Source organism: Neopsephotus bourkii, unplaced genomic scaffold, assembly GCF_033783945.1.
Source record: "Neopsephotus bourkii isolate Nb327-2 ecotype Australia unplaced genomic scaffold, CSIRO-AGI_Nbou_v1 NB_857, whole genome shotgun sequence".
In the NCBI taxonomy this organism is placed as follows: domain Eukaryota; kingdom Metazoa; phylum Chordata; class Aves; order Psittaciformes; family Psittacidae; genus Neopsephotus; species Neopsephotus bourkii.
Window position 1 is genome coordinate 276,633 of NW_026901353.1, and position 19,911 is coordinate 296,543.

General features: G+C 59.0%; 2 protein-coding genes across 2 annotated transcripts; both read right to left on the bottom strand.

Annotated features, from left to right (window-relative positions):
- Positions 1-649: 649 nt before the first annotated feature.
- RAVER1 (ribonucleoprotein, PTB binding 1) lies at positions 650-7,541 on the bottom strand. Its single transcript, XM_061356529.1, has 14 exons — positions 7,335-7,541; positions 7,027-7,093; positions 5,703-6,172; positions 5,447-5,638; positions 4,426-4,546; positions 4,248-4,342; positions 3,179-3,284; positions 2,514-2,728; positions 2,328-2,421; positions 2,124-2,227; positions 1,926-2,006; positions 1,682-1,810; positions 983-1,051; positions 650-899 (listed from the first exon to the last, which is right to left on the bottom strand). Exons 1-14 carry the CDS (start codon positions 7,539-7,541, stop codon positions 753-755), a joined length of 2,097 nt encoding a protein of 698 aa, XP_061212513.1. The 3' UTR covers positions 650-752.
- Positions 7,542-8,108: 567 nt separating this feature from the next.
- On the bottom strand, positions 8,109-19,891 carry TYK2 (tyrosine kinase 2). Its single transcript, XM_061356528.1, has 23 exons — positions 19,711-19,891; positions 19,440-19,563; positions 19,203-19,347; positions 18,954-19,117; positions 17,801-18,167; positions 17,520-17,708; positions 17,049-17,206; positions 16,850-16,970; positions 16,564-16,756; positions 16,385-16,491; positions 16,007-16,177; positions 15,760-15,847; positions 15,553-15,680; positions 14,962-15,097; positions 14,640-14,791; positions 14,400-14,550; positions 13,548-13,645; positions 12,403-12,595; positions 11,294-11,412; positions 11,039-11,211; positions 9,853-9,970; positions 9,190-9,300; positions 8,109-8,373 (listed from the first exon to the last, which is right to left on the bottom strand). The coding sequence occupies exons 1-23, from the start codon at positions 19,889-19,891 to the stop codon at positions 8,239-8,241; spliced, it is 3,522 nt and encodes a 1,173-aa protein (XP_061212512.1). The 3' UTR covers positions 8,109-8,238.
- Between the last annotated feature and the right edge of the window lie 20 nt (positions 19,892-19,911).

Sequence of the window (19,911 nt, forward strand, 5' to 3'; positions counted from 1 at the left end):
CGTTCTGTATAGTGCCCGCTATAGGGGGCAGGAAGGGGGGGACCCCAATATAGGGGGGGGGGGTTTAATATAGGAAGGGCATGGGGGAGACCCCCAGTATAGGAGGAAAATGTGGGTGACCCCCAATATACGGGAACATAGAGGGGACACCCAATACAGGGGGAGCATTGGGGGGACCCCCATATGGGGGGGGACATGGAGGGGTCCCAATAGAGGAAGGGCATGGAGGGGACCCCCAGTATAGGGGTGGCATGGGGAGGGGGGGGTAGGAAACAACGCCTTGCATTGGGCACCAGCATTGGCCATGCTGGGGGGGGGGGGTACACACAGGATGGGGATAGGGGAGCCCCCCCCCATTGGGAAAGGGGGAAATTCCCAAGAAACGAGGCCAATCCAGCGGCAATTAAGAAAAAGGCAACTTTTAATCCCCAAATCCCTCAAATCCCACACAAAAACACACCCACCCCATGGGTAAAATGGGAATAAAGGGGGGGGGGTCCCGTGTACCCCCACTTCCCTTTATTACCCCAAGCAGTGGGTTAAGGCAGGGATACACAAAGCTCCCAGTTACTGCTTGGGGGGGGGGGGATGATGATGATGATGATGATGATGGGAAGACCCCCTTTACGGGACTGGGATGGGGGGGGGGGTCCTATATTTACCCCCCCCCCAAACTAACCCAAAAGGCCTAAAAAACCCCAAACTGCAGGGAAAAGCATCCCCTGTTTGTATAGGATTTAATGGGGGGGGGGCTAAAATATCCTCTTCCTCTTCAGGTAGGAGTCAGCGTAGTGCCCCCCCAGGCCTTGGGAATGCTGCCCCACATAGCAGCCCTTGGGGCTGGGCTCCAGGGGGGGCAGGAGCTGGGAGAAGCTTCGCTTCTGCCCCCCCCCAGGGCTCTGAAAGGCAAAGAGAAAGGGGGGGTCAATGGGGGGTGGGGGTCAATGGGGGGGGATGGGGTTTGGGGGGGGGGGGGTTGTACCTTTGCTTGGCTGGGGGGGGCCAAGGGGAGGACGGTGTCTGTGGGGCCGGATGGAGGCAGCCGGAGGGCCTGAGGGGGGTAAGGGGGAGGTTAAGGAATGGGGGGGGCACCCCATTATGGGGGGGATAAAGATGGGGCGGTTTATAAAGAGGGGGGTATAAGGGGGGGCAAAAAGGGGGGGTATAATGGGGGAGGTATAAAGGGGGTGATAAGGGGGAGTTTAAAGGGGGGGTATAAAGGGGGGTATAGAGGGGGGATGAAGGGGATATAAAGGGGGGAGTTTAAAGGGGGGGATAGAGGGGGGCTATAAAGGGGGTATAAAGGGGGGGTATAAAGGGGGTATAAAGGGGGTATAAAGCGGGGGTATAAAGGGGGGATAAAGGGGGGATAAAGGGGGGTATAAAGGGGGGGATAAAGGGGGTATAGAGAGGGATAGAGGGGGGTATAAAGGGGGGTATAATGGGGGGTATAAAGGGGGGAGTAAGGGGGAGCATAAGGGGGTTATAAAGGGGGGTATAAATAGGGGTTATAAAGGGGGTATAAGGGGTTATAAAGGGGGGTATAAATAGGGGTTATAAAGGGGGTATAAAGGGGGGTATAAAGCGGGGTATAAAGGGGGGTATAAAGGGGGCATAAGGGGGGAATAAAGGGGGTTAGAAATGGGGGGTATAAATGGGGGTATAAAGGGGGGGCTCTCACCTTAATGTGGCTCTGCTTGAGGCCGGCCTGGAGGCCGCTGGTGAAGTAGGAAGTGGGGGAGCCTGAGTAAAAGAGGGGCAGGGTGGGGGGGGCCCCCCCCCCACGCTCCAGCCCTGGCGAGGAGGGGAGCTGCAAAAGGGAAGGGATGAATGAGGATGGGGACCCCCAAATCCAAGGGGGTGGAACCCCCATTTCCCACCCCCCCCCCCATAACATGCTTGGAATAGGGGGGGGGGGGCATTACCTTGGTCCTGCTGTGCCCGAACCCCCCCAGGATGGCTCCAGCTTGGTCCCGTGTCTGGGGGTAAATCCGGGATCCCAAATCCTTCCCATAGGGATAAAGGGGGTTAAAAAGGGGGGGGTTAATTTAATTAATAAGCTTTTATTATTATTAATTTAATTTAATTAATAACCATTTAATTTACCCCCCCCCCCCCGTTACCGGTTGGCAATCAAAGGTGAAGGCATCCGTGGGCAGGGGTGGTTGTGGGGGGCGGGCTTTGGGGCTGCCCCCCAAGCTCAGGTTCAAGCCTTTGGGGGCAGCACCTGGAAAGGGCCAAAAAAGGGATGGAAAAAGGCGGAATTCCACCCAAAAAAGGGGGGGGGGTGATGGGGGGGTGATGGGGGGGTGATGGGGGGTACTCACCTCCTAAGCTGGGTGGTGGAAGGAAGCTGGGCAGGTTCAAGTAGGGATTTAGGGGGATCTTGAAGTCTTTGGGGGGGTCCCCAAGGAGGGAAACCTATGGGGGGGGAGAATGGGGGTGTCCAATGGGTGCTGATTGGGGGGGGGGTTGGGTGCTGTTGGGGACCCCCCCACCCCCCATTTCCTTACCCCGGCTCCGCTCTCGCTTGGCTTCGGCTTCTGGAGCCCCGTAAGGACGGAGCCCAAGAGGGCCGGGGGGGGGAGCCCCTGCAGGGCCTGGGCTGGGGTTGGGGGGGGAACAGGGGGGGTCAGGAGGGGCCCCCCAGCCCCATCCCAATCCATTCCCACTGGAGCTGGGAAAGCAGCAACGGGAATGGGGGCCCGGGCCTGGGGTACCTCAGGACCTGTGGGAGAGGAGGGATGGTACCGGGATGCATCCCAATCCCAAGGGATAATGGGGAGGGGAAGAGGAGGGATGGTACCGGGATGCATCCCGATCCCAAGGGATAATGGGGAGGGGAAGAGGAGGGATGGTACCGGGATGTATCCTGTATCCCAAGGGATAACGGGGAGGGAAAGAGGAGGGATGGTACCGGGATGCATCCTGTATCCCAAGGGATAACGGGGAGGGGAAGAGGAGGGATGGTACCGGGATGCATCCTGTATCCCAAGGGATAACGGGGAGGGGAAGAGGAGGGATGGTACCGGGATGCATCCTGATCCCAAGGGATAACGGGGAGGGAAAGAGGAGGGATGGTACCGGGATCTGGACCAATCCCAAGGGATAACGGGGAGGGGAAGAGGAGGGATGGCACCGGGATGCATCCCGATCCCAAGGGATCTCCTGCTCTTACCAGTGGGGAGCTCGGACAGGATGGGGCCCGGGGGCTGGGCTGGAGCTGGAGCCAGGGCACTGCGGGGCCGGGAGCTCAGCGGAGCCTCCCCCAGGATTCCCGGTCTCTGTTAAGGATAATGGGAAGTTATCCGGGATCATGGAATTGGGTTGGAAGCATGGGCTCCATTGGTACCCAGGTTATCCGGGATCATGGAATTGGGTTGGAAGCATGGGCTCCATTGGCACCCAGGTTATCCGGGATCATGGAATTGGGCTGGAAGCATGGGCTCCATTGGCACCCAGGTTATCCGGGATCATGGAACTGGGATGGAAGCATGGGCTCCATTGGCACCCAGGTTATCCGGGATCATGGAATTGGGCTGGAAGCATGGGCTCCATTGGCACCCAGGTTATCCGGGATCATGGAATTGGGCTGGAAGCATGGGCTCCATTGGTACCCAGGTTATCCGGGATCATGGAATTGGGCTGGAAGCATGGGCTTTGGGGTTTGGGTTGGGGTGGGGGTTTGGGGTTTGGGTTTGGGTTTGGGTTTGGGGTTTGGGTTTGGGGGGTGGGTTGGGGTTTGGGTTGGTTGGGGTTGGGTTTGGGGTTTGGGTTGGTTGGGTGGGGGTTTGGGGTTTGGGTTGGTTGGGTGGGTGGGTTTGGCACCCAGGTTATCCGGGATCATGGAATTGGGCTGGAAGCATGGGCTCCATTGGTACCCAGGTTATCCGGGATCATGGAATTGGGCTGGAAGCATGGGCTCCATTGGCACCCAGGTTATCCGGGATCATGGAATTGGGATGGAAGCATGGGCTCCATTGGTACCCAGGTTATCCGGGATCATGGAATTGGGTTGGAAGCATGGGCTCCATTGGTACCCATTGGCTCGGGAATGCCGGGAATGCCGTGTTCCCATCCCAACCACCCTTTACATGGACACCCTCTCCCCAGCATCCACCTAACCCCCCTTGGAGCACCTTGCCCCATCCCTTGGGATCAGAGCCCCCCCCCCATTCCCATCCCTGTTTTCCCATGAGGCATTCCCAGAGAGGGCCGGGAAAGCGGGAACGCCGCCGCCCCGTTACCTGCTGCCCTCGGTGCTGCAGCAGCAGCTGCAGGAGCGCGGTGGCCAGCGCCGGGTTGCTCACCAAGGGCACAGAGGGGGCAGCTCCCAGGATGCCTGGCGGGGGGGGGAACATTCCAGAGCCATGGAATTGCTTCCACCACGGCGTTCCCTTGGGATCCCCCCCGGGTTTTCCTTACCCTGCTTCCCGCTGGGCAGCAGCGGAGCCAGGAGCAGCTGCAGGGATGCGGGGTTGCCCAAGCTGCTCAGGATCTGCAGGAGGCTGGGCTCTGGGAGCAGCCCCTTGCCGCGGGTCAGGGCCTTGGGAATGAAGGGGGGTGAGGGAAGGATCCCATGGAGTTCCCTGGGGATTTGGGACACCCCCACCCGCAACAAAGCCCGGGTTCTGGGAGCAGGGGAAGGGAAGGGGTGACCCTTCCATAGGGAATGGGGTGGGGGGTGGCAGGGGTGCACGGCAGCATGGGGAGGGAGCGGGTGGGAGGGAATGGAACTGGGGAAGGGAAGGGAACTGGGAAAGGGAAGGGAACTGGGAAAGGGAAGGGAATGGAACTGGGAAAGGGAAGGGAATGGAACTGGGGAAGGAAAAGGAATGGAACTGGGAAAGGGAATGGAACTGGGAAAGGGAATGGAACTGGGAAAGGAAAAGGAATGGAACTGGGAAAGGGAATAGAACTGGGAAAGGGAATGGAACTGGGAAAGGGAAAGGAAGAGAACCAGGGAAGGGAAGGGAATGGAACTGGGGAAGGGAAAGGAACTGGGAAAAGAAGGAAATCAATGAAGGAAACTGGGAAAGGGAAGTAAACTGGGAAGGGAACTGGGAAAGGGATGGGAACTGGGAAAGGGATAGGAACTGGGAAAGGGAAGGGAAAAAAACTGGGAAAAGGAAGGGAAAGAAACTGGAAAAAGGAAGGGAAGGAAACCAGGAAAGGGAAGGGAAGGAAACTGGGAAAGGGAAGGGAATGGAACTGGGAAAAGAAGGAAACCAGGGAAGGAAACTAGGAAGGGAAGGGAACCAGAGAAGGGATGGGAACTGGGGAAGGGAAAGGAACTGGGAAAGGGACTGGGGAAGGGAAGGAAACTGGGAAGGGAACTGGGAAAGGAAAGAAACTGGGAAAGGGAAGGAAACCGGTAAAGGGAACTGGGGAAGGGAAAGGACAGGAATGGAACGGGAATGGAACGGGAACGGAACAGGATCCCCACCATCGCCTGGGCAGCGGTGAGTGCCGCCAGCATGCTGCGGCCGGGCGGGCCGGGCGCGCAGAAGGAGACGCGGACGTGATTCCCGGCGAGCGCGATGCCGTCGGTGGCCTCCTGCACCAGCTCGGCCAGCTCCGGCGACTCGTACTCCAGTACGGCAAAGCCCTTGAGCTGCCCGTCCTGCCCATAGGCCAGCTGCAAGGAGAGCGGGGTGAGCAGGGCAAGGAGCATCATTCCCAATGGGGATCCCCCAACTCACCTGGCAGAAAGCGGGGGCGCCGGCGGCCGAGAAGAGGCGGCGCAGCTCTTCCCGGTCGGAATAGCCATGGGGCAGCTTATCCACACACAGGCACTTGGAATGGAGCAGCTCCGGGGTCAAGTGGTTCGCATCCATCCAGTGCACGTAGAGGGTGCGGGTACCCAACTGCTTGCCCAGTAACTCCAGTTTGGCTCGCGCCGCCGCGTCCTTCTTCATGTATTCCACGAAGCCGTAGCCTTTGGAATGGCCGCTTTTGGGGCTGTAGACCAGGAAGCAGCGCTCCAGGTTGCCAAAGGGGCGGACGAGGTCCTCGAACTGCTGCTGGCTGAGCAGGAGCGGGAGGTTGGCGACGCACAGGAGGGCATCGGTGCACTGGAGCTGCACCGAGAGCTCGCGCTCGCGCAGGCGGCTCCGGTGCAGTTTGGCGATGGCGGCGTCCGCCTGGTCCCGGTTCAGGAGGGTGACGAAGGCTGCGGGGTGGGAAAAGGGGTGGGATGGGAGGCAGAGGGGAAGCGGCGCCGTTGGACCCATCCCAGTAGCCCGGTGATGCCATAGGGAATAAAGGGGAGGGGGTTGAGGGGACCAAGAGGGGGAAATCAGCAGGGAATGGGATTAGGAGCATCCTGGTCCAAGCTCTAATGCACATTAGAATGTCCAAAGCATCTCCATTGGACCCATCCCAGTATCCCAGTGATGCCATAGGGAATAAAGGGGGTTGGGGGTATGACCAAGAGGGGAAAATCATCAGGGAATGGTTGGGAATGGGCTTAGGAGCATCCCGGTTCAAGCTCTAATGCACATGAGAGCATCCAAAGCATCTCCATTGGACCCATCCCAGTATCCCAGTGATGCCATAGGGAAAAAGGGGGAGGGGGTTGAGGGGACCAAGAGGGGGAAATCAGCAGGGAATGGGCTTAGGAGCATCCTGGTCCAACCTCGAATGCACATGAGAGCATCCAAAGAGTCTCCATTGAACCTATCCCAGTGATGCCATAGGGAAAAAAGGGGGGGGAGTATGACCAAGAGGGGGAAATCAGCAGGGAATGGTTGGGAATGGGCTTAGGAGCATCCTGGTCCAACCCCGAATGCACATGAGAGCATCCAAAGCGGCTCCATTGAACCCATCCCAGTATCCCGGGACGAGCTTCCCTGTATCCATCCCGAACTTCCTGGTTTCATCCCCTTGTCCCATCCCACATCCCTGCCGCCATCGGGAGCTGCTCTGAGGTTCCAGCCTGAGCATTCCCAACCTTCCAAGGGGGGTTCCCACCAGCGCATCCCAAGGCCTCGGCCATGGATTTGGGATCGGGATCGGGATACTCACCGGTCCCTTTGCCCTTATCCACGAAGCAGTACTTGAGCTTGTAGTCACTGAGCAGGTCATGCACTTCCTATGGGAACGGGAAGGGTGGGATCAGCGGCTCCTTCCCAGCCCAATCCCTATGGAGCATCCCACAGCCGGGATAACGGAACCCATAGGCCTCAATGGCTACAACCGGTCGCGTTTTGCCCTCCGGGATAACGGGAAGAGGGGAAGGGAACGAGGGGCCGGGGCCGGATCCCTGCTCCCGGTGATCCCAAGGGATAAAGGCAAGGCTCCAACGGGCCCCCATGGCTCCCGGTAGCCGGTACCTGGTTGCTCACGTCCGCCGGGAGCCCCCGGATCAGCAACTTCCGGCGGTTCCGGAACTGCCGGGCGCTGCGGGCCAAGCGGCTCCGCACCTCGGCCCGGTCCAGCGGCGGCAGCGCCTCCTCCGGGGCCCGGCCTAGGCCGCGGCCTAGCTCCGGTACCGGAGCCTCCGTAGGCCCCGGCGCCGGTACGGACAACGCGGCCGCCATCTTGGGCACTCGCCGCTTGCGGAGGGCTGTGTTAAAAGGCGCTGTCTCATTGGTCGCGGCCGCTGAGGCGGGGAGTGGACGAGGTAGGGGATTGGGCAGAACGAAACAAACGGAGGCGGGAGTAACGCGGCTCGTTATTGGATGGACACGGCTTTTTTTATTTTGTGTCCCGCGCTCTGATTGGACAGGAGGCGGCGAGCCCAGCGCTCTGATTGGACGATTACCAGGCTCTGATTGGACGATTACCGCGCTCTGATTGGATGAGTCGCAAAGGACCCTACCGCCCTATAACCCCCTATAGAGACCCCCCCACAGGGGTTCCTGACCCCCCCTGCCCCATAGGGCCCCCGACCCCCCATAGGCCCCCCATAAACCCCCCCAAGAGGCCATAATGGAGCTGCTTGGGGCCATTACATCCTTTATTGGGGGGGAGGGAGAAAAAGGGGGGTCCCCCCACCCCATCGCCCCCCCCACTGCTGGGTGTGGGGGGCAATAAATAAGGGGGAGCCCCATAGAGCAGTGCCCCCCCCTTAAAGTGCCACAGTCCTGGTGCTGAAGCCCCATTCACAGTGTTCGGCCTCATCCCGGCCCTGGGAATACCGGGAATGGCAGCATCGGGATGCAGGGATCCCCCCAATGCAGTGCTATGGGGAGCAAAGAAGGGGGGTCCCCATTGTGTCCATCATACCCCCCCCCATTAACAGAGGCTGAAGACGGAGGGGGCCTGATCCCGGTATTTCTCCTGGAAGCTCCGGAGCAGGGGCACGAGGTTCTGGAACGCCGGCCGGAACGAGGCCTCCGCTTCCCAACAGCTCCGCAGCAGGCGGTAGAGCTGGGGGGCAGAGATGGGGCGGGATGGGACCGGGAGCAGCGCCCCCCAAGTCCTGTTCCCCCCCTTTTGTCTCTTCCCCACTTTTCCTCTTTTCCCACTCTTCCCACTTTTCCCCCCACTTTTTCCCCTCCTTTTCCCAATTTTCACCCCCTTTTCCCAGTTTTCCCTTTCCCTCCACTTTTTTCCCCTTTTCCCCCATTTTTCTTCCCCACTTTCCCTCTTTTCCCACTTTCTTCCCCGCTTCTCCCAATTTTCTTCCCCACTTTTCCCTCTTTTCTCACTTTCTTCCCCACAGAATACATGGACATGGACACACAGATATGGACACAGGGATACATGGATATGGATACATGGACACAGGGACATGGACATGAACACATGGATACACGGACATGGGCACATGGATACGGACGCATGGACATGAACACATGGATATGGATACAGGGACTTGGATACATGGATATGGCCACAGGGGCACATGGATATGGACACAGGGACAATGGATATGGACACAGGGATACATGGATATGGATACAGGGACACATGGATACATGGATATGGACACAGGGATACATGGATATGGATACAGGGACACATGGATACATGGATATGGACACATGGATACATGGATATGGACACACGGATATGGACACATGGATATGGATACAGGGACATGGATACATGGATATGGACACACGGATATGGACACATGGATACATGGATATGGATACACGGATATGGACACAGGGACACATGGATATGGATACACAGATACATGGACACGGGCATGGATGCAGGCCTCGGCGTCAGCCTCACCTCTGGGGGGCAGTCCCTGGGGCTGGGCAGGCGGCGGCCGCGCTCCAGGAGCTCAATGAGCCTCAGCACCGTCATCTGCCCCTGCGTGGGGCCCAGCAGCTCCAGGAACTTCTGCGGGCAGGGGGGGAACAGGGAAACGGGGAGCCCTGAGCCCGGGATCCTCATCCCGAACCTGATCCCATTCCCGATCCCGACTTCATTCCCAATCCTAATCCTGATCCCGATCCTGATCCAGATCCCATTCCCAATCCTGATCCAGATCCCATTCCCGATCCCGACTTCATTCCCGATCCCAATCCTGATCCAGATCCCATTCCCGATCCCAACTTCATTCCCAATCCCGATCCTGATCCTGATCCCAAACCCATTCCAGATCCTGATCCCGATCCCATTCGCAACCTCATTCCCAATCCCGATCCTGATCCCGATCCCAAACCTATTCCAGATCCTGATCCTGATCCCAATCCCATTTCCAATCCCCATACCATTCCCATTCCCAATCCTGATCCCAATCCCATTCCATATCCAGATCCCAATCTCATTCCAGATCCAGATCCCAATCTCATTCCAGATCCCAATCCCATTCCCAATCCCATTCCCAATCCCGATCCCATTCCAGATCCCAATCCCACTCCCGATCCCGGCCCCATTCCCGGCCCTCACCACGGGCGGGCTCTGCCCCCCGTCGCAGCGCGTCAGCAGCTCATAGAGCGTCACCCCGAAGGACCACACGTCCGAGGCGTACGAGAACTTGCACTCCTTGAGGCACTCCACGGCGTACCTGCACCCATCAGCACCCATCAGCACCCATTGACACCCATGAGCACCCATGAGCACCCATTGACACCCATCAGCATCCACCAGCACCCATCGGCACCCATGAGCACCCATGGGCATCCATCAGCACCCATGAGCATCCATCGGCACCCATCAGCACCCATGAGCACCCATCGGCACCCATCAGCACCCATCGGCACCCATCAGCACCCATCGGCACCCATCAGCACCCATCAGCACCCATGAGCACCCATCGGCACCCATCAGCACCCATCAGCACCCATGAGCACCCATGAGCACCCATGAGCATCCATCAGCACCCATCGGCACCCATGAGCACCCATCGGTACCCATCAGCACCATGAGCTCCATCACACCCATCCACAGTGGTACCCACCAGAACACGGGGCTATCCCCATCCTCCCGCACCCGGTAGTAGTCACCCATGAGCATCCATCAGCACCCATGAGCATCCATCAGCACCCATCAGCACCCAACCCCAGAGTGGTACCCACCAGAACACGGGGCTGTCCCCATCCTCCCGCACCCGGTAGTAGTCACCCATTGGCATCCATCAGCACCCATCAGCACCCATCAGCACCCATCAGCACCCCCCCACAGTGGTACCCACCAGAACACGGGGCTGTCCCCATCCTCCCGCACCCGGTAGTAGTCACCCATGAGCATCCATCAGCACCCATCAGCACCCATCAGCACCCATCAGCACCCCCCCAAACTGGTACCCACCAGAACACGGGGCTATCCCCATCCTCCCGCACCCGGTAGTAGTCACCCATGAGCACCCATCAGCACCCATCATCCCCCCAGAGTGGTACCCACCAGAACACGGGGCTATCCCCATCCTCCCGCACCCGGTAGTAGTCACCCATGAGCATCCATCAGCACCCATCAGCACCCATGAGCACCCATCAGCACCCCCCCACAGTGGTACCCACCAGAACACGGGGCTATCCCCATCCTCCCGCACCCGGTAGTAGTCACCCATGAGCATCCATCAGCACCCATGAGCACCCATCAGCACCCATGAGCACCCCCCCACAGTGGTACCCACCAGAACACGGGGCTGTCCCCATCCTCCCGCACCCGGTAGTAGTCGTGGCCCTCGGGGATGGCTTTGGCCAGGCCGAAGTCCCCGATCTTCACCCGGTGCTCGCTCTCCAGCAGCACGTTCCGGGCTGCCAGGTCCCGGTGGATGTAGTGCAGGGAGTGCAGGTAGGCCATGCCCTGCGGGGGGACACGGGGCAGGCCCTCAGGCAATGGGAACGGGGTGGGTTTAGGGCCGGGGGAGGGCTGGAGGAGGCCTCACCTCGCAGATCTGCTGGGCGAAGAGCAGGACGTGGGCCAGGCTCACGCTGTGCTTGGGCAGGTAATCCCGGAGGCTCCCCAGGGGCACGTACTCCATGATGAGCTGCACCACCCGGTCCCCTGCGGGAGGGAAGCCAGGGAGAAGGCACCCAATTCCCTATGGGAATCGCTGCCACCCCCCCTAGAACAGGGGGTTGGGAGGGGCTGGACCAGCAGGGAATGGGGATGGGGGGGAAGGGACCTGGAGCTCATCCCGAGGCCCTGCGCTAAAGCGGGGTGCTCCAAGGGATGGGGCAGCCAATCCTGCTCCATTGAACCCATCCCAGTGTTCCCAGTGAACCCATCCCAGTGTTCCCAGTGAACCCATCCCAGTGTTCCCACTGAACCCATTCCAATGTTCCCACTGAACCCATCCCAGTGTTCCCATTGAACCCATCCCAGTGTTCCCACTGAACCCATCCCAGTGTTCCCACTGAACCCATTCCAATGTCCCCATTGAACCCACCCCAGTGTTCCCATTGAACCCATCCCAGTGTCCCAGCCCAATCCCAGTACTCCCACTGAACCCATCCCAGTGTCCCAGCCCAATCCCAGGCTTCTCCATTGAACCCATCCCAGTGTTCCCATTGAACCCGTCCAGGTGTCCCCATTGAACCCATTCCAGTGTCCCAGCCCAACCCCAGTACTCCCACTGAACCCATCCCAGTGTCCCCATTGAACCCATCCCAGTGTTCCCACTGAACCCATCCCAGTGTCCCCACTGAACCCCTCCCAGTGTTCCCATTGAACCCATCCCAGTGTCCCCATTGAACCCATCCCAGTGTCCTCATTGAACCCCTCCCAGTGTCCCCCCTGAACCCATCCCAGTGTCCCCATTGAACCCCTCCCAGTGTTCCCATCCCAGCATCCCACCCCGCTCCTGGGACCACCTTCCTTGTGCCCCCCATCCCTGCACCGATGCCTTCCCCTTTATCCCTTCCAGCATCCTTCATCTCCGGAGCTGCTCCCTATGGCTCCTGCTCCCCATCCCCTTGGTCCTCACCCCTCTTTTGGGTGCTGGCCCCAGCCCTATGGGTGCCCCCCTGACCCCATGCGCCCATGGGTGCCCACCCTGCTCGCTGCAGCACCCCTTGTACTTGACGATGTTCTCATGGTAGAGGGTCTTGAGGATCTGGATCTCCCTTTTCCAGCTGGAAAGGAGCTCCCGGCTGGATCCGGCCTTGAGGGACTTCACGGCCACCATCTCCCCGGTGCCGTCGTTGGTGGGGTCGTAGCAATAGAGCCCGACCTTCCCAAAGTGTCCCTATGGGAGGAGGAGGCCACATCCCGGTGGGAAGGAGGAATTCCCGCGCCGCCATGGAGCAATGGGATGGGGAAGAGGGGAGCAGGGGGGCTTGGGGGTTAGGCCATGGGGAGTTGGTGGGAAGAGGATGGATGGGTCCGATGGGGATTCACTGGGAAGAGGATGGATGCGTCCAATGGGGATTCATTGGGAAGAGGATGGATGCGTCCAATGGGGATTCATTGGGAAGAGGATGGATGGGTCCAATGGGGATTCACTGGGAAGAGGATGGATGGGTCCAATGGGGATTCACTGGGAAGAGGATGGATGCGTCCAATGGGGATTCATTGGGAAGAGGATGGATGGGTCCGATGGGGATTCATTGGGAAGAGGATGGATGCGTCCAATGGGGATTCATTGGGAAGAGGATGGATGGGTCCGATGGGGATTCATTGGGAAGAGGATGGATGGGTCCAATGGGGATTCATTGGGAAGAGGATGGATGGGTCCGATGGGGATTCATTGGGAAGAGGATGGATGGGTCCAATGGGGATTCATTGGGAAGAGGATGGATGGGTCCGATGGGGATTCATTGGGAAGAGGACGGATGCATCCAATGTGGATTTGTTGGGAATCAGGTTGGGAAGAGGATGGATTCATCCAATGTGGATTCATTGGAATCAGGTTGGGAAGAGAATGGATTCATCCAATGTGGATTAATTGGGAATTAGGTTGGGCAGAGGATGGAATCACCCAATGCGGATTCACTGGGAATCAGGTTGGGAAGAGGCGGGAATGAACCTGGATAACCGACACCCCCTGGGCCCACCGGAAGCGGGGTTGATCCCTGAGGGATTTATCCCATCATTTCCCTTGGGAATCCTGATTCCAGTTCAAACTGGGCGGTTGGCAAAGAGCATTCCCTTCACCCCCAATCCATGTTTCTGGAATGGGGGGGGGGAGGGGCACGTACCTCCCCCAGCTCCCGGATCTTCTTCAGGTAACGCTTCTGGAAAACCGTGGGGTCCGAGACCGGGAACTCGGGGTTCACGGCGCTGACGTCCACAAGGGCTGGGAAGGAGGGAAGAGGGGAGGGGGGAGCTGCTCCTTCATCCCCTTTCCCACAATGGACTTTTCCCCTTTCCTCCCTCATTCCCCCCCCTTTTCCCAGATTCCTCTTTGCCTTTTCCCATTTTCCCCCTTTTCCCATCTCCTTCCTTCCCTTTTTCCCTTTTCCCCCTTATTCTCCCCTTTTCCCAGATTTTTCCTTTAATTTTCCCATTTTTTCCCCTTTTCTCATCTCTTTCCCTTTTTCCCTTTTCTTCACTTTCCCCCCCTTTTCCCAGATTTCTCCTTTTCTTTTCCCATCTCTTTCCCTCCCTTTTTCCCTTTCCCCCATCATTCCCCTCCTTTTCCCAGATTCCTCCTTTCCTTTTCCAATTTCCCCCCTTTTCCCATTTCTTTCCCTATGTTTTTCCCTTTTCCCCCTTATTCTCTCCTTTTCCCAGGTTTTTCCTTTCATTTTCCCATTTTTTCCCCTTTTCTCACCTCATTCCCACCCTTTTTCACTTTTCTTCACTTCCCCTCCCTTTTCCCAGATCTTTCCTTTTCCCATTTTTCCCTCCCTTTTCCCCTTTTCACCTACTCGCCCCCTTTTCCCATTTTTTCCCCTTTCCCCATCTCTTTCCCTCCCTTTTTCCCTTTCCCCCTATTCCCCCCCTTTTCCCACATTCCTCCTTCCCTTTTCCCATTCCCCCCCCTTTCCCCATCTCCTTCCCTCCCTTTTTCCCTTTCCCCCACCCCAGCGCAGCTCCCGTCCCCTCACCGTGGGGCTGGAGCTGGGTGAGATCCCGCAGGATGGTCCGGAAGGACGGCCGCTCTCCGGGGCTGTACCGCAGGCACTGGGAGATGAGGCTGCCCAGTTCCCTGCACGAGGGCTCGGGGAGGCGGTGCCGCTTCTCATAGAAGCGCTCCTTCTAGGGGGACAGCAGCGGGAAGAGCGGCGTTCCCATCGGGAACTGGCGCCATTCCCAGCGGGATCGGGGCGCCGGAGCGGGCTCCGCACCTCGGAAGGGGCTCGTTCCTTCAATGGGACGTCGGCATCGAAGCAGATTTCCAGCAGGGTGGTCCCAAAGCTCCATTTATCCACTGCGGGGCTGAGGTTGCCCACGTCCCAAACGCATTCCGGAGCGATCCATGGGATGCGGTCCACGCGCTCTTCGGGATAAGGGAAGGATGCTCAGGATCCAGGCAGGGAGCACACGGAGAAGGGGAAAAGCTCCCATAATGGGATGGCTTCAAGATGCCAACACACGGAGGTTGGGATGGGGGGGAAAGAGGGGGAATCCCTGTGGAATTCCAGCTTGGAGCATGGAGCAAGGCAATACCCTCCCGGGAGAGCACGGTGAAGCTGAGGCCGGGATCGCTGAGCTTCACAAAGGGCACAGCTCCCTCTTCCAGGCCCTTCCTGGCCACCAGGATGTTCTTGGCACACACGTTGCCATGCACCAGGTTCTTGTCTTCCTGTCGGGAGAAACCAGGGAATCCTGGAATGCCTTGGGAATGGGACCGGAAAGCTCCTCCAATCCCAATCCCAAGGCATGGGGAAGGATATCCCGCTATAGAGCACGATGCTCAGCTTGGGATTGCCCTAAGGCAGGGGCAGGACCTCATGGAGCTTCCTTGGGAACAGGGAGAGATCCCAAAGGAAAAGCTCCCAGCTCCCATTCCCTTCTCCTTATCCCTTTGCATAAACCCAAACCTCAATTCCCAAACCCCAAATCCCAAACCCCAATTCCCAAACCCATTCCCAAGCAGGGAATGCAAGGAAAAGGGAAGATCCCCCCCCCCCGCCATGGCCAGGATGGGCTTTGGGAAGCACAGAGCAGCTCATTCCCAAACCCCAAGGGCACAGCAAGTGCTTGGAGGCGATTCCAGCGCCATTCCCTGCTGGAAGCATCCCCTCGGAGCTGCGTTACCAGGTAGCTCAAGGCACTGGCCAACTGCTTGGCCACGGTGATCTTCCAGGCCACGCTGATGCGGCCCCTTTCCTTCCTCAGCAGCACATCCAAGGGGCCGTGCTCCACGAACTCCTCCACCAGGATATCTGGGAAGCGGGAGCCGTTATCCCGCCGGCGCCGGCAGCACCGGGATAAAGATGGGAATAAAGGCTGGGAATGGCTTACTCTCGGAGCCACGCACGCAGACGCCGTGCACGAAGGCCAAGTGGCTGTGGGCCACCTGGCTCATGAGGCTGGCGGTCTCGAAGAAGGCCTGCAGGGATCGGGAGCATCCATGGAAGCGCCATTCCCAAGCTGGGAAAGACCGGGAAGCTCATCCCATCCCCGGCTCCATGGAGCATCCCTGCATCCCGAAACAGAGCGCCATTCCCGCTTATCCCAAGCCCCATTCCTGACGCTGGGATGGGCTCACCAGGGATATATCCCTATGGCTGGGGTCCAGCACCTTCAGCACCACGTGCAGCTCCCGGCTGTTGTTGTTGGGCTCCGTAGGGAAGCATCCGGCTTCATCCTCGCCGGCCCCATGGATGCTCAGCATCCCATCGTAGATGTTGGTGCGGGTGCCTTGGCCCAAATGGGCTCTCTGCAAGGGGAATTCCAAACCCATTCCCATTGTTATCCCGCTATTCCAGCCCCATCCCACCCATCCTGGCCTTCACCCTCGGTGCCAAACACTGGGGTTGCTCCTGCTCCAGGCACCCCCTTTGCTCCCCCTTCTCCTTGCTCCACCCCAATGGCTCTCGACGCCCCAGGGAGCATCCCATGGGATGGGGATCGGGATGCTCCGGACCTGGCTGATCTCCGTCTTGCGGATCTGATGGAAGCTGAGCTGGGAGAGGTTGAGGAGCTGCTTGGTGCTGGCCTTGGCCTTCCTGGCGATGAGCAGGTCCGAGATCTCTGCCATAGGAGGGGAGAGGCTGATGCGGATGCTCCGGGAACGCCGGGATGCTCCCATCCGGGCCCCTTTACCTCCTGCTCTGGGGGGGCAGCACCGCTTCGCCGTGAAGCTCTCGTTGCCAGACTTGAGGGTGCAGCCCTTGAGCACATCCAGCAGCTCCTGCAAGGTGGGGAACTCCCGATCCCAGCCTTCCAGCACGAAGGAATCGCTCCTCTTCTGGATCCGGAACTGCCTGTACTGGAGGCTGCCGCGCCGCCCAGGGGCCTGGCAACGGCACGAGCAGGGATGCGCACGGCCGCTCCCCGAGAGCCGGGATGCTCCATCCCGAACGGAGACCCCGGGAATGCTGCCCCTTACCTGCTCCCGGCCCCGCTTCATCACGGACAGGATGATGCGGTTGAAGTCCAGCCCGCTCCAGCGGAGGATGTAGAGCCCTTCCTCCTCCTCCCGGCGCAGCTTGGCCAAGACAAATTCCTCCCTAGGGAATGCAAACGGGAATGGGATGGGATAACCCCCCCCCCCGATCCATTCCCAGTGTCAGGAATCAGGCACTCACTGCATGGGGCCATGGATGCTGTTCTGGATGCTCATGAGGAGCCGAGGGGGGGCCACTTGGTGGCACAGGTAGTGGCTGGAGTCAGCGGTGAGGCGGAAGTAGCCGTCCACTAAGGAGACCAAGGAGAGAGCATTCCCGACGCATGGAAGCACCACATCCTGGGAAGAGGGAGGGAAGAGGCTCAGCACCCAAAGGCCATCATAGAGGAACCCTAAGAGGGAGGAACGGGGCTATAGGGATGCAGGAGTGGGAATTCAGCTTGGATACAAGGAAGTTCTTCCCCATGGGACACAGGGATGGGATGGGATGGATGGAGAAGGTTTGGATGCTCCATCCCTGGCGATGGGTCCAATGGGAGCAGTCCCTTGGACTGGATGCTCCTCAGCTGCTTCCCAACCCCATTCCATGATGGGATGGCCTGGATCTGGAGCAGATCCCAGTGCTTCCCAGCACGGAGCAAGCTCCGCTCACCAGGCACTTGTTGTCCTGCCGGTGGATGCTGACCCGGCATTCCCGGAGCACGATGTGGGTGACCTCCTGGAAGTCACAGAACTGGGACCATTTGGGACCATCCCGCTCCGGAGCCGATCCCTTGGCCTCCAGCTCCTTGCTCCGGTTCTTCCTGCCCAGGTACCCCCGATGGGACGAGGTCTCCGTGTTCTGCAGAGGGAAAGATGGGAAAAGGGCTCCATTCCTAGAGGGCAAACTGGGATCAATGGGAAAGCCAATGGAAGCGGTGGGATAGCGCTCACCTCTATGGGCACTGCTCGCCACTGGATCCCGCTTGTGCCGCTGACCAGCACCTCATGGGTGACCCCCGGCTCCGTAGGGAGCAAGGGATGCTCGGGATGGATCCCATTGAGCGGCCCCTTCTCCCCTTCGGAAGAGGTATCCAAGGAGAGCACCGGGAAGAGCTCGCTCCCGAAGGCGGGGGCCAGGTGCTCCAGGGTGGCCAAGTACTTGGACATGAGGTCCTGCGGCGAGAGCCTGCCGGCGGCCACCGTGTGCCGCTGGAAGCGCCGCAGGAACTGCCGGAAGCCGCGCCGGAGCCGGAAGCGCGTCACCAAACCGCTCCGCTGGATCTGGCGGCGGAAGGAGCGCGGGATGCACTCCTTGAAGCTGCGGACGGGACGCGAAGGCAAAGCTAAGGCAGCCTCGGCAGCATCCCATACGGGATTCCATGCTTGGAAGCATCCCATATGGAATCCCACACTCAGCAGTGTTTCCAGATGGGATTCCATGCTCGGCAGTGTTTCCATATGGAATCCCACACTCAGCAGTGTTTCCATATGGAATTCCATGCTTGGAAGCATCCCATATGGAATCCCACACTCAGCAGTGTTTCCATATGGAATTCTATGCTTGGAAGCATCCCATATGGAATCCCACACTCAGCAGTGTTTCCATATGGAATTCCATGCTCGGCAGTGTTTCCATATGGAATCCCACACTCAGCAGTGTTCCCATATGGAATTCTATGCTTGGTAGCATCCCATATGGAATCCCACACTCAGAGTGTTTCCATATGGAATTCTATGCTCGGCAGTGTTTCCATATGGAATTCCACGCTCGGCAGTGTTTCCATATGGAATTCCATGCTCGGCAGTGTTTCCATATGGAAAAGGGGAGGTGGGGGGAGATCCTATCAAGGACAATGGGATTCTTCTCCGCTCCGGAGCAGAAGGGGATAGGGAGCTATTGGAACACTGGAGATGCTCCCAGGGGGAACGTTCTTCCCTGCGGGATACTGGGATGGGATGAAGGGAGAAGGTTTGGATGCGCTCAATGGACGGGGCTTGGAGCAAGCAACGGGAGCTCCACGGATCCATGGAAGTGGGAGGAGCCCTTCCCAACCCCATCCAGGGATAAAAGCTGGAATGCCAGGAGAGGAACATCGGGAATCACCTGTACTTCCTGGCTACTTCCTCCAAGGAGATGCCTTTCCTTAGGGCGATGTGGGAGAGATGGAGCACGGCCATGCCCAGGCTCTCGTTCTTGAACCTCTGCACCTCCTGCTCGCTCGGCAGCTCCTTCCAAGAGGCCACGTCGTGGATGAAGTCGAATTTCCCCTATTCCAAGGGCAAAATCCCGAAGGAATGATGCTGCTCGGTCCTTTAATCCCTATGGAATGGTGGTGGATGGGGGGGGTGGTACCTGCTCAAAGAGGTACTCGAAGGATGCTCTGTCGAGCAGGGCTGAGCCCTGCATCCCCTCCTCGGGATGCTCGCCGTGGCGCGGGGCGTTGCGGTACACGGCCGGCTCCTTCCCGTTCATCCCGTGCCAATTCCGGAAGTAATACCTGGCAAAGCAAGGGGGGAAAAGCCTCTTCCGAGCGCCTGCAATGGGAAAAGGGAGCTTTTTCCCTAGGGAAAAGCGGGAATGGGGCCTCACCGCATGCGGAAGAGCAGGCAGAGGTTGGTGTCCGTGCCGATGTGGAAGAGGTGGTTGGGGGGCAGCCACAGGCGGCTCTGGGGGTCGTAGAGGGCGAAGAGGCTGGAGCAGAGCGGGGTGATCCCTGCAATGGGAATCATAGGGCTTCCATGTGGCATTCCCGGGAAAAGCAACCCCCATTTCCCCAATGGAGGATGCCGGAGGTTGGGAATTCCATGCATCCCATCCCATCCCATCCCATCCCATCCCATCCCATCCCATTGGGCCGCACCGATGCGCTGCGCCAGGTCCATGCAGATGTCCTCGGCGCTGAGCGGGCCCTGCCTGTAGATCCAGCAGCATTCCCGCTCCTCCGGCCCGCTCCAGTGCAGGAAAACCTTGACCCCGGCCCCGCTTGGGAAGCAGCAGGGATCCGAGCCGCTGGGCTTCACCGTGCATTGGCACAGGGACATGGCTGCAGGTGGAGAACGGG